Here is a 13,686-nt window from a genome sequence, read left to right on the forward strand (position 1 = left end):
GGGGATGGAAAGACTGTAAGAGCCAGAGGTGGGAGATGAATACAAGGAAACTTTTGTGTGGACACCACAAAGTAGTTTCATATATGAACCCATAGCACTATGACAGCATGAACAAGACCTTTGCAAATATGAGCCAGACAGGAGCCAAGCATGGACTGGGGAGGTGGGCAGAAAGACCTAGCCCTAGCTGAGGATCTTATTGGCAACTGATGGATCCTGGGAAAGGGAGACAGTTTTCCTTATTGATGTGATGCCTGGTAGATTGACCAGATCCAAGGGATAGACCAATACTCAAGAGCATTTAGGAAACACAATGGTTGTGAGCTGCCCCATGTGGATGTTACGCACCGAAATCCTCTAGAAGAGCAGCAAACACTCTTAACCACTGGTGCATCTCTCCTGCCTCTGGAACTTAGATTTATATCTCTCACCCTGTACAAAAATCAACTCCATATGGATCAAAGACCTTAATATAACACTTGAAACTCTGAAATTGCTAGAGAAAAAAGTAGGGGATATACTTCAAATTATAGCCATAGGGAGGGCTTTCTGAATAGGACTCCAGACATTCATAAAAGAAGGTCACCTATTGACAAATGGGACCTCATGAAACTATAAAGCTTCTGTCCAACAGAGAAAATATTGAACCAAGTGAGCAGTCAGCCTACAGAATGAGTAAAACTATTTGGCAGCTATACATTTGACCAACAATATCCACAATATTATAAAGAACTCAAGAATCTAAACAACAAGAAAACAAAGAACCCAATAAAAAATGGGCTAAATGACTGAACAGATAGCTCTCAAAAGAAATCAAAATGGCTGATAGTTTTTAAGTGGTCATCAGGAAAATCCAAATCAAAACTACCTTGAGATTCAGTCTCACCCCAGTCAGAATGGACAGCAGAAAGAATATTACTGTTGGAGAGGATATAAGAACCTCGGGGAGAGAACTCACAGTCCCTGTTGGCAGGAGCACAAACTTTCCAGCCATTACAGAATTCAGTGTGGGAATTTCTCAAAAGTCTAAAAGTGCAACTACCATGAACTACATCACTCCTGGGCATATATCCAAAGGACTCTGTATCCTATTATAGAGATGCACATCCATGTTCATTGCTGCTCTGATCACAATAGCCAGGAAATGGAATCAGCCTAGGAAAGTATAATGTTCATCAACAAAGGAAAGTATAATGAAAATGTGGTACATATATATGGAATTTTATTTGTAAAAAATGAAGTTTGCAAAAAGGACTGATGGAACTCTAATGGTGTATTGAGGTAATCCAGGCTCAGAGACAAACACTACATGTCATACAAATATATCTGAGCTTCCGATTTCTTTGACATGTGAATGTGACTATTAGGGAGATCCTTTGGAATGCACAAAGCTTACAGTAGGCTAAGAGTGCCCTCAAGGCAGAACCTGAGACCTACAGCTGAGATTTTCCCCTCCGTTTCTGTAACCTGCCTGATATTTCCACCAATGCATTTGAAAAGCATTTTGATTTATGCTTTACCTTTTCTGTCAGTAAAAGTTCATGAAACTGTTACTACACTGTAACATGGAATTTGGGACAACATGAATCTTTCTTTCTGGAACAAGGTAACTCACATTTGGCTCGAGAATAATGCTCCCTTATTTTTTGGACACTGCATCTCAATGAAAATCTAACGTAATATTCTTAGTATTACAAACTTGTCCTTCTGTGTGAGACTACTAAAGTGTTGTGATGTTTAATTCCAAGTAGCCAAGTGAAAGAGAGGAAGAAAACAGTAAGTTTACACCCACTGACCCCCACCATGTTGTAAATCTCTGCGTGTCTTTTTTAGAGTCAGAGTTGAGTGCAAGCTTCCTCCCTAACTTCAAGACTGGGCTGCAGTGGTTCCCCATCATCATCAATTTGAATAAAATCTGTCTTACTATCTTAAACAAGTTTTACAAATAAGTTTTCTTTAACACTGCTAAGGTAGCAAAAAGGTAAGATTAACTGGTCAAAAAATAAAATTTCTCCAGGTGTGGTAGTGCATGCTTTAATCACAGCACTCAGGAGGCAGACAGGCAGACCTCTGGGAGTTCAAAGCCAGCCTGGTCTACATAGTGAGTTCCAGGCCAGCTGGGGCTACAGGGAGACCATCTCAAAAAAAAAAAAAAAAACCCTAATCTAATCAAAGCAAATCTCTAGTCTGCCTGTCTGAAGACCCACCTTTCCAGTCTCACTGGTCAATCACTTGGTCATAGAACCACCCCTAGGAAGGTGGGTGCACCTTAAGTTATGCTAAAGCGATGGGCAGAGTACCTAGTGTGTTGATGAGATGGTGAACTTTTCTTGTTCAGGATCTCTGCCTCTCTTGTGGATCTGGGTCACAGATGTGGCTATCCATAAGTCCTGCCTGTTTTTCTGAATTCTTCAGAAAAGTGAAAGCTCTCTCTTTGTGTCCCTTTTCTAAGCAGGTTTTTCCTAATGCTTGGGCTGCCCCACCATTTTAGGCTTCTTTACCTTTTCTCTAAAGCTTCCTTCTCCCCATCATGTGGCATCTAGTCCTTTAACTGTCTAACACTCCCCCCCCCCGCCCCCCGGACGCAGGCTCTAAACCTGCATGACTTCATGGCTTTCTTTCCTTCTCCCCTCTGTTCTCCTCCTCAAGGCAACTGTCAAGATTCCCAGTTTGCCTGCAGTGAGGATTTTTCTTTAAATTCTAATAAAATTGTCCTAAAGTTCCAGTTTGAGTCCATTCTTAAATTCTTTTATGAATGACACTAACAACCCTCTAGGGGACACTGTTTCTCCCCTGAATCAACACCTCCCTCTTTTTACTCTCCTCCACTCTTTTTTTTTTTTTTTTTGGTCTTTTTTTGAGACAGGGTCTCCCTGTAGCCCCAGCTGTCCTGGAACTCACTATGTAGACCAGGCTGGCTTTGAACTCACAAAGATCCACCTGCCTCTGCCTCCCAAGTGCTGGGATTAAAGGTGTGTGCCACCACGCCCGGCTCCTCCACTCTTTTGTTCATGGAAATGGTCAGCTGAGCATGTTTGATGAAATGTAAATACATCTGACACTAAATTGAAGAGTAATGTCTAGCATTATTCTGTTTATAAGTATATATCATTAAAAAGCCTTAATTCTGTTTTGTAGCTATTCCTAGAAGTGCTGAGGTAGAATTAAAAAAATAACTCCAATCTGCTGGCTGGAGAGATGGCTTAGCTGTTAAGAGCCCTTGCTGCTCTTTCTGAGGACCAGGCTTGATTCCAAGAACCCACAAGGTGGGTCACAACTACCTCCAGTTACAATGGATCTCACACCCTCTTCTGGCCTCCATATGCACCGCAAGCATATGGTGTACATACATATGTTCAGTGTAGCTAAAATTCCTTCTAGGAGGCCAAACGACATCTGGCCCTTTTCTCCCTTTGTCCCTACAACAAACTGAGATCTGATTTCACCAGACTACAGTCTGGGAAACCAGTGAATTTATTGGGTTTACTTACAGAGCAATGGGTGAGAGTTTACTTACAGAGTGTGGGTGCTTCCCTCTAAGGCAACATTGGAAAGTCTTCATTCAAACATGGATTATGTCTTCCCGACACAGTCACACAAAACGGTGAGAGACCTCCCCAGGCTTCCTCAGTTTATATACCCTTAGCATCTCCTCCTCATGCAACTAAGGCCTACTGGCTGGTTGGGGGTGTGTAACAGTCAACAAAGAGTTGTGATGATCCTAGGCAAGTGGGTACAGGCAAGCTTGGGAAGACGCCATCTGTCCATGGACTATTAGAGGACAGTCCTATGTACTGTGGAGGCAAAACAATCATGTAAGTAAAAAATTAAATAAAATCTTCAATCTGATTACTGTCTTAAGGAGGTTCAAATTTCAGAAATTACTGTACATGTATAAATAAAAGAAATATGTTAATTAGCCCATAATAGAGATTAAATAACAGAGTAAATGTGAATCAAACATTGTTTGTATACAAATATACAAGTTCACTGTCTACTAAAACCAAGATCAAATGCAGTTGTTTCATTTATTGTACTGAACAATTATAGTAACCACATACAATTACTTTTTTCCAGAGCTGAGGGCCAAACCCAAGGCCTTGTGCTTGCTTAGACAAGTGTTCTACCACTGAGCTAAATCCCTGACACCAATTATTGTTATTTTAAATAATTGAGATAAATACCATAATTATGTAGACTTAATTGCTTCAGTGTTTAAGAAATAATTTTCTTCTTGGTTGTAAAATTTGATCCTTATTTATTGTTTTAATTTCATTTTTCTGTTTCACTTATAGATTCAGGGAAGAATGGTAAATTTTTCCATTATAACCTGCAGTCATATATTTAAGCTATCCATTAAAACTGTTTAGGCAAAACCAAATAATTTTTTTCAACATAGCCCAACTATTAATACCTAAATGCTATGTTTCTCCCCTGTATTTTTTGGTATCATCTTTTCTTTTATTTTACTACGTTTACACCAAGGGATTCTTGTTTTTTTATGGCTGAGAATCAAGATACACACAACCTTCAATTTTGTTATAAAAATTGTTCAAATTTATAAATCTGAAAGACAAGATTTGTAAAAATCAAGGACTCAAAACTATATTTAAAAAATCAGCCGGATGTGGTGGTGCACGACTTTAATCCCAGCACTTGGGAGGTAGAGGCAGGTGGATCTCTGTGAGTTCAAGGTCAGCCTGGTCTACCTAGTAAGTTCCAGGCTAGCTGGGGCTTCAGGGAGACCTTGTCTCAAAAAGGCCAAATAAAAAGTAAAAAATAAAAAATAATTAAAAAAAACCCAATGAATTACTAAGCAGCAGCAGAGGATACTGCACTCAACAGGTAGGAACAATGGAAGAAAAAAATTCAACATATTTATGTTCCAATGTGCCTGACACTGTCGAGAATTAAACTAGGAATCTAGTCTAAGTTGTGGGAATTAATTAGCAATAGATCCAAGCAAAACAGAGCAAGTAAAAAAAATGATAGTAAAACAGACCAATAAATAATATTTTCATGGCCTTAAGAATGCAGACATTGAATGATGATTTACCACGAAAATCTTTCCTGGTGGTGTGGAGTGTGGGAGAGACACTTGGACTGTGGGCAATATTTGCAAGATGTACAACAAAAAGCTTTAAAAACCTTCTATCTTGGGTACTTCAATTAAAAGGTCAGTTGTTGGCAGAACCGGAAGTAAAAGAATGAAGATGATGTGTGACAGTGGGCAAGGTATGAACAGCTTCTTGGAACAGCAACAACGCCTCAAAGTCATCTTTTGTCACCCTGCAGTGAAAATTTAATACCTGATGGAATTCTAAGCCTGGGCAAATTAGTGACAGGACTGCAAGGTCTTTATGTTCCTTGCTATAGAAACAGTAATCTGAAAGACACCATGATGCTTTTTTGTCTGCCTGCAACTTTGCAATTACATAGTTTACTGAAGACCCAGAACTGGAAAGAAGGCCCAGAAACTATCTTAGCAATCAGTAACAAGTTATCTTAAATGCTATTTTTTTCCTCCAATTTAAGCAACAGTTCCAGATAGGCTAAGAGCAGACACATCCTGGAACTGTTAAATGGTCTTCCAGATGGAATATGGATGGCGCGCACTTAGTCCCCTACCTGGCAGGAACCTCATGGAAACAAACTACTCAAGACCTCTCCTCTCCCTTTTTCTTTTTGCAAAGCTAACCAAGCTAGAGTGCTCACGTGATGCGAGTGACGTCAGCCACTGGGTCACGTGACACACGGGCACTCTTCCTACTCTGGCCGCAGCCACAATGGCACATCTCGCGAGAACCCGTTATTATCAGAACTTACTGAGGTTGTTGGGGAGAAGGGAAGGTGTGGCAGTGGCTGGGATTTGCAGCCAAGCCAAGGCGTAGGGCAGTCACCCCAGGCGGGAAAAGGGAGGAGGGCTGAGGATGTATCCGAAGGGAAACGTGCCCCGGCCCCTAACAGAAGGGCATTCGGCGCGGTGAAGGTGGCGTGGGGTACTGCGCCTGGGCGTGCGCCCCGAGTTGGGACCCTGGACCGGGGCAGTAGGGTGCCCACCTCCCCGACCTGGGACCCTGGACCGGGGCAGTCGGCTGCCCACCTGCCCAAAGCTGGGACCCTGGACCGGGGAAGTCGGCTGGACCGGGGCAGTCGGGTGCCCACATGCCCGGAGCTGGGACCCTAGACCAGGGAAGTCGGCTGCCCACCTGCCCCGAGCTGGCACCCTGGACCGGTTCAGTTCGGTGCCCCTCCTCCCTCGAGCTGGGACACTGGACCTGGGCAGTCGGCTGCCCACTTGCCCAGAAGTGGGACCCTGGACCGGGGAAGTCGGCTGGACCGGGGCAGTCGGGTGCCCACATCCGGCCCTGCAGAGTCGGTGGCATCCCTTATTCGGCTTCCGTGCACCGTGGCCGCTCAGGTGCCCCGGCCGAGCCTTCCGTGGGATGCCGTGCGTATTCGCGCTCCCTCGGTTGCTCGGGGCTTTACCGACCCTCTACCGAGTCTGCTGCACGCCGAGCCCGCGCGTCCCGCTCTACCTCCAGCTCCGTGGCCAGGCTGCTGCGGAGGGCGGGCCGCGCCAGAGTCGCGGGAGGGAGGAGTGGGGCAGGAGGCGGGGGCTCCGAGGGCGGAGAGTGGCGGAAGGGGGGGGGACGCCGGGCGGGCAGGGGAGGAGCTGGGAGGAGCGCAGCCAGCCCGGCTCACCCCAACCCCGCGCGCACTCTCGCCGGTTCCCACCCAGCCCGGCGTTCCGGGGGGAGCTCCGCGCAGCCCGCCGCGTCTGCCCGCGGGGAGAGCCGTCTCCGTGCGCCTGGCTCCCGTGCCCCGTCCACCCGCCGTGTGCTTGGTCTTCCGTCCTCTCCCGGCCCTTCGCTTGCGGACGGGGCTGACCCGGCCAGGCGAGCGTCGGACCCCAGGCTGCGCGCCCAGGTCCAGTCCCGGCCCCCTGCGCCCCGCCCCTGCGCGCCGCTCCCCGCGAGCTCGGACGGGAAAGTGAGGGCGGCTCCGGGGGACCGCGAGGCTCGGGCCGGGAAGCCGCCTACTCGCCGCGCCCGCCATGGCTTCCACGGCCACCTGCACTAGGTTCACCGACGAGTATCAGCTCTTCGAGGAGCTCGGAAAGTAAGCGCCCTGCTGGCACCACGGAGGGCGGGCGCAATGCGGGTCCTCAGGGCGGCGGGGCTGCGCGGACACCGGGACCCTGGCCGGCCAGTGCGGGCGGGGACGGTCCGGGAGCCCTTGGGGGTGAATTTACGATCTCCGCAGTTGTGGCTGTCAGTGTGCGTGCGCGCCTGAGTGTGCTCCGGGAGGGGAGGACAGCCATGTGAAATGCAACCTAGATCTCGTTTTGGGTCTGGTCGCCGGCGGCGTCCTGACACACAGTCGGATGAGCCCTTGCCCCCGGGAAGGTGCCATGTTTATGGATGCCCAAAGTTCAACTTGGTGTGGGGGAGTCGTTTCTGCATCCCAGTAGGTTCTGTCCAGAAAAAGGGCCATCCAGCCCAGCCCATCTCCCTGCCCGACATCCGCTAGCACTCTCGCTCCCCATCATCAGTCTTCCTAGGATTTCTGTGTTTCTGGAGGGTTTTTTAACACAGGCTGAAGAAAAGCGCCCTGGAGACTAGACAGCGCTTTCCAGAGGTAGCTTGGCGTAGTGTAAAACGACCTGCACCAAAGTACAGAACTACTTGGAGACGTTAAGGAAGGAAAGGATACTGAAGATCATCCGTACAGGGGCACCTAGGGACCCAGCGGTGAATGTTGATTTACATAGCACCAGACCCAAACCCAGTTCCTCCATCGCTAGTCTCCACTTTTACTTACAGAAAGGATGCATTTCTGTATAGGTTCATGCAGTTGTCTAAGAGAAAATGCCAATGTTTAAAATGAAATGAAAATTACATCCTTATAGTTATCTGCTACTGGTACATGGAGACTGTCGGAAGAGCAGCATAATTCAGATCTCTCCCCTCCCCCAGCCCGAACCACGCAGAGAAATCACCATACCAGGATTTGTTAAAGCACACCGGAGTGCTGGAGATTTATATTTTAATGAAGACAATCGCCATATTTACCTACTTGAAGCCACATTATTTTTCCCCATCAAAATAAATAGGCAGCAGATTTTACCCCGTAGCTCAGCTCTGCTCTTTGCAGGCTTTCCTCAGAGCATTTGGTGTTGTGTGTGAATCATGAAATGTTTTAAAATTTCATGTACAAACAAGAGTGGTTGTAATTGGCATTTCTTTTTTTTATTAATACGTGTTTCCAGTTAATCACAAAGTACTTTTATTCTCAATATTAGAAAAGGTCTGGGTTGCCAGAAGAATTGCTCATTTTCTAGATAGATTGCTTTATTGCACTAGTAGGTGACAGACCTCTAAAAAACCAGTAAGAATGCTCAAGTTTGTAAATTTCCAAGCTAATACTAGATCTGATTATACTGATGACTTGCTAATTATTGGTTTCCAGGGGGGCATTCTCAGTGGTGAGAAGATGTATGAAAATCCCTACTGGACAAGAGTATGCTGCCAAAATTATCAACACCAAAAAGCTTTCTGCTAGGGGTGGGTATTTTAAAACACATATATATGTGAATTTTGTATTTGTCCTGTTGAGTGTTGGTCTCTTTTAAGTAAATATATAATTATAATTGAATTGAATTTAGGTATCGTATTGCATATAGATATTTTTCCTTTTTGAATGCCTCTTGGTCTGTATACATTAAAAGTAAATGAAATATATAACTTGTTAATAAATTAAGAGAATTCCTTCTGTCTCCCGAGCAGTCACATAACTATTGTACAAGCAAATAAATGTCATAAAGTGCATTTTGCTTTCAACTCTAGTGTAAAGCAACTTTTAGAAGGATTCTAGAATGGAAGACTATAAGTCTCCTAACTGCCATAGTTTCCTTTCACTTTTTAGATGAAAAATGGGTCATAACTCAGTTGAATGTATATTTCAATTGTAGTTACAGTTGAATTTAACTTCATCAAGGTATATTTAACTTTAATGGAAGCTAGCTTGAATTTGATGTGTGCAGGTTAGGGCTTTATTTGGGTCTAATAAATTAAAATTTCTACCAGATCATGTAGTATATTTTACATATGAGTTCATAGCCACAGAGGTAGTTCATACTTATGACATAGATGTTGGATATAGGAAAAAAGGAAACTTGACAGAATCTCTCTACATTCTTTTTTATTTTTCGAATTCATTTTTTATTTTTCAAAAGTGACTGTTCTGAAACACTAGGCATTGCCATGTGGGCACTCGCCTGAGGTATTCCTCTGGGATTTTGTAGTTTGATGAAATTAAACTGAAATCAGAATGAACAGAATTTCATAATGCAAGCTCATCTCAGTGACCTGGCTTGTGTTAAGTAAGGAGAGGAAATTCCACCAGGGTTGGCTTCCTCACAGAGTAGTTTACAGCCTGCTTCTTAGGAGTGTCTTGGTAATTGCTTTTGTCCTCTGCTCTGCCTAAGTTTTTGGATTTACAAATTCTGTTTTTGACTTGTTCCTTAGGTTTAGGCTGGCATTTAAGCTTGTGTGCTTGAATGGAATGTTGTCGTAATTTTCTTCATCTGACTCAATACTGTTTTGAGGATGGTTTATATGCTAAAGAAACCATTAGCACCTTGGGATCATGGTATGAAAATTAATGAGACACAGGTTAAGTATTCTCCCTTTAGTCTCCATTGTAAGGTTTTAGCAATGAATAAGGGTTGCTAAACTGTAATTTCATTTTAGGGGGAAAAAGGGAAGGAACTTCAAATGAAATCAGTCAGACTTTTTTAATGATTGTATGATTTCTTCCTGTGTGTTAGGTACCTGGCAGTACTGGGATGTCACTTTGCTGGAGCATTAAGACACTTTTTCCAAATCTTTTAGTGGCTTTATGTTTTCTCCCAAACCCGACTGGCGCTTCATTCACTTACTAGCTTTCTTATCACAGTTCTCATTTTTAATCCACCCCATTCATAGTGCCCACATCTGAACCAAAAAGGTGCTGGACTCTGCTCAATGCCCACATTCCCTCTTCTGGGGGACAGGAGTGCCCTCTAGCCTAATCAGCCTCATGCACTGTTGGAAATCTCTCTGACATTCTACCAGCATCCCTCACCTACTCTAGAAATCACCTTCTTGATATAAGAATTCGAATTATCCCACTATACTCAGAAAAATTACTAAGGTGTTGATAAGAGATTCTTCTCATCTTCCTTTGCTTGCTTACTTTCTTTTTTCCCTTCTGACTTTGGGCAGATTTCATCCGCTTTATGTTACTTTCTTGAGAACATTGTCAGCCCTGAACTCTGCTCACTGGACTTTAGTTCTCATTCCCAAACCTACTAGCCATGTCTGTGTTCCCTGGGACATTTACCCTTTTTTTTCTTTTCTTTCTTTTTTTTTTGGTCTTTTTGAGACAGGGTCTCCCTGTAGCCCCAGCTGTCCTGGAACTCACTATGTAGACCAGGCTGCCCTTGAACTCACAGAGATCCGCCTGCTTCTGCCTCCCAAGTGCTGGAATTAAAGGCGTGTGCCACCACGCCCAGCCCATTTACCTATTTTTATCTGAGTCTCAGTTTTTGTTTTTGTTTTTTAAATCTGTAAAATGGGGTTAAATAGATCCTTTCCTTACATGGTTTTGGTTTTCTGTGATGATGCTTGGATTCAGATAGTGTCGATTAGTGCCTGTCATGTGCTAGGTTCCTGGTGGTTCTTGGCTGTCACTCTGTCTCATAGGGATGCCATCATGACCAAAGTAGATGACTGTGTATGAAAAGGACTTGAAAATTGTACATGTAGTGACAGTCTGATGTGATTCGATTCAAATCTTGGCCTAATTGCTTCCTGTGTAAATTTGACCCAATCATGTGCCTTTCTAACTTCAGATTCTTCTTCAACAGTAAAAATAGTAAAACTTCCTCAGTGAATTCCATGGGGTTTTGAAGAGTCGGTGAATTTTGTGTAAAGCCTGTCATTACTATTTATCTATGAAAATTATAGTCATTTCCTACAAAATGCTCAGCAACATTATTTTGTATTGCTGCACAATTAGAGCTCGATATAAAATAGTTTTCCCTTGTGATGTGTATGTTTGTTTCAGCTACCCATGTTGAATTGCAAACTATGGAAGGAAAAATGCCATGTTTTCATTTTTGAACATACCGCTCAAATGTATAGCACTGATGGCATTGGAGGAGCTCAGGTCAGGACAGAGTGACTAGCATGAAATATGCTTATTAAATTCTTTGTAAAGGAGTTAAGTAGTTTATTTATTTCTTTATTATTTTTTTGTCTTTGAGATAGGGTCTCCCTGTAGCCCCAGCTGTCCTGGAACTCACTATGTAGACCAGGCTGACCTTGAACTCACAGAGCTCCACCTGCCTCTGCCTCCCGAGCACTGGGATTAAAGGCGTGCACTACCACGCCCAGCATGTAGTTTATTTCTAACAAGCAAATGTTGAAATCTGTATTCACAGAGCATGTTGAAAATAATAATTTTCTTTGAATAACATTTCCTTCAGAGACTACAATGATAAAGTAAATAATGTTTTTGCAGGAAAAATTTTATAATGATAAACATTAAGGACAAATGTAGAACAAAGTGCAAAACTTAACTTTTCTAAGACACTGATTTTGGGGACTACATCAGATGCTTTTATGGAACATATAAATTTTGTGCAAATTTTTGTTTGTATTATTTGACAAACTTCAAAAGTATTCATTTTAAAAACCAGGCAGGTTCTCCATCTCAACTAATATATATTTTTTTTTAAGTGCTGGGAATTGAACCCAGGGCCTCACACATGCTAGGCAAACACTCTACCACGAACCTATGTTACCAGTCCTCAACTAATCTTCTTTAGATGTAACTTTACAACTGGAAAAAAAAAAAAGTACCGTTTGACAACAAATCCAAAGCTATGAGGGAAGTTGCCAAAAATTTGGCTACCTTCTTGCACAGATTTGCACATCCAGTTCTTTCACCCAGGCCTCTTCCTGTGCTGGGTTTTAATGGATCTCCAGCAGACAGCTTCAGTTAAATTTCTTCTTAGCTGTTAATCACACACACCATATTTGGAAGACTCAGAGTCTGTTGAAGAATTTTTTTGCTTTTGTATGTGCATGTGCATAACAGGACATTCACTTTTAGTGTTAATGAGGAAGTAGGTCATTGTGCCCCTAATATCTTATGTGGCCTCTTGTTAAAATAAAGAAAAACTTATAAGCATGCTGAATGACTGATATCTTGCATTTAAGTATTCTGTAAAAATTTTTGTTGCGAATAAATGCACACTTAGTAAATCATGAATATTGACAATAGAGTGTTGTTTCATATTTTCACAATGGAAATTAGAAATTATCATTTTGATTCCAAACAATTAGGATCGTAGCTACCAAATGCTAATTGGTTCCAGTGTTTCCTATTTTATCTATCTGTTGTCGGGCTTTGTGAAGAGTGATGGGCTGTTACTGCAGCTAACAATCCAGTCGACTGATGGTCCTGACTGTGTCTGCAGAAATAGTTCACGTGACACACTTTGCATTTAAAACATCTCAGTAGTAGTAATGACTTCTTGACATTCATTTTCTCTTATATTTCTGGATCCTTGGAAACTTCTTATTACATAATCTAGTGTGTCATAGTTCATTGTTTTTTGTAAAAAAAATACATGCTTGGAATATTATAAATTCATTTTTGCCTTTGCTTCCTTGATGAAGTTAAAAAGTTGTATATCTGTAATAATGCAGTTAAATCACTTTGATTTTATTCTGCTAATTCTAATTCCTAAATTCATAGTATTAGTAGAACTTGAATCAGGACCTTACGAACCTGCTTGACCATGTGCATAACTTTAGTGTTGTACGTATAACCCTAAGTAATGTGTATACTTTTTTTTCTGTTTAGGAATTTCTCTTGAGCGTTTGTTTCATATATGAGTACTGTATTTACAGCCTTTTCATCCTTTCTTCTCCTCCTTCCAACTCCACCCAAGTCCTCCCTTCTCCCTCAATTTTGTGACCACTTTGTTATTGTTACATAGATACGTATATTTTAGGTTTCATTGAGGATATAAAAAGCCAAGTCTTGCCACCTTGTTTTTGACATTTCAGCAGTTAAGAAATTATCATAACTTATTAGCTTTATTCTTACTTGCCTTGAATTGGAAGTAAAATTGAGATTAAAGTTCTTTCTATACCTTATTGATTTGATAATTTGGAACCAGTTGAGCAAAACAATGGCTAAAGCAATGTTTTAAGGAAAAATTGTAAGTCATTTTTGTTCTATATGTGGAAATGCCACAATTATTAAATTATTGGTCCTGAAAGTAATATGTATCAGCATTACTTTGTATATTTCATTTTATTTATTTTTATTATTTATGATTATTATTTTTTTTGGTCTTTTTGAGACAGGGTCTCCCTGTAGCCCCAGCTGACATGGAACTATGTAGACCAGGCTGGCCTCGAACTCACAGAGATCCACCTGCCTCTGCCTCTCAAATGCTGCGATTAAAGGTATGCACCACCACACTTGGCCATTTTGTATATTTTAATTATGTTTAATTATACTTACATTTTTATACATGTCTTAATATTACACATTTTCTTCACTGAGTGAGTGAAAATATTGTTGATATTCCTGCCAGTTAGATTAAAATAATAAAATATTTTA

At 42.2% G+C, this 13,686-nt stretch overlaps 1 protein-coding gene across 15 annotated transcripts in view; it reads left to right on the plus strand.

Moving 5' to 3' along the window:
- Positions 1 to 6,682: 6,682 nt before the first annotated feature.
- Positions 6,683 to 13,686, plus strand: part of Camk2d (calcium/calmodulin dependent protein kinase II delta) — a 283,017-nt gene continuing 276,013 nt past the window's right edge. For 14 of the 15 annotated variants that reach the window (XM_008844496.3, XM_008844497.3, XM_017800970.2 and 11 more), the window contains exons 1-2: positions 6,683 to 7,122; positions 8,473 to 8,567. In XM_008844496.3, coding sequence (XP_008842718.1) covers positions 7,058 to 7,122; positions 8,473 to 8,567 — 160 coding nt within the window. In that variant the 5' untranslated portion in view covers positions 6,683 to 7,057. The remainder of the gene's footprint in view (positions 7,123 to 8,472; positions 8,568 to 13,686) is intronic. The other variant, XM_029569021.1, reaches the window with a different exon arrangement.

Source organism: Nannospalax galili, unplaced genomic scaffold (genome assembly GCF_000622305.1).
Source record: "Nannospalax galili isolate Female #2095 unplaced genomic scaffold, S.galili_v1.0 scaffold462, whole genome shotgun sequence".
Classification (NCBI taxonomy): Eukaryota; Metazoa; Chordata; class Mammalia; order Rodentia; family Spalacidae; genus Nannospalax; species Nannospalax galili.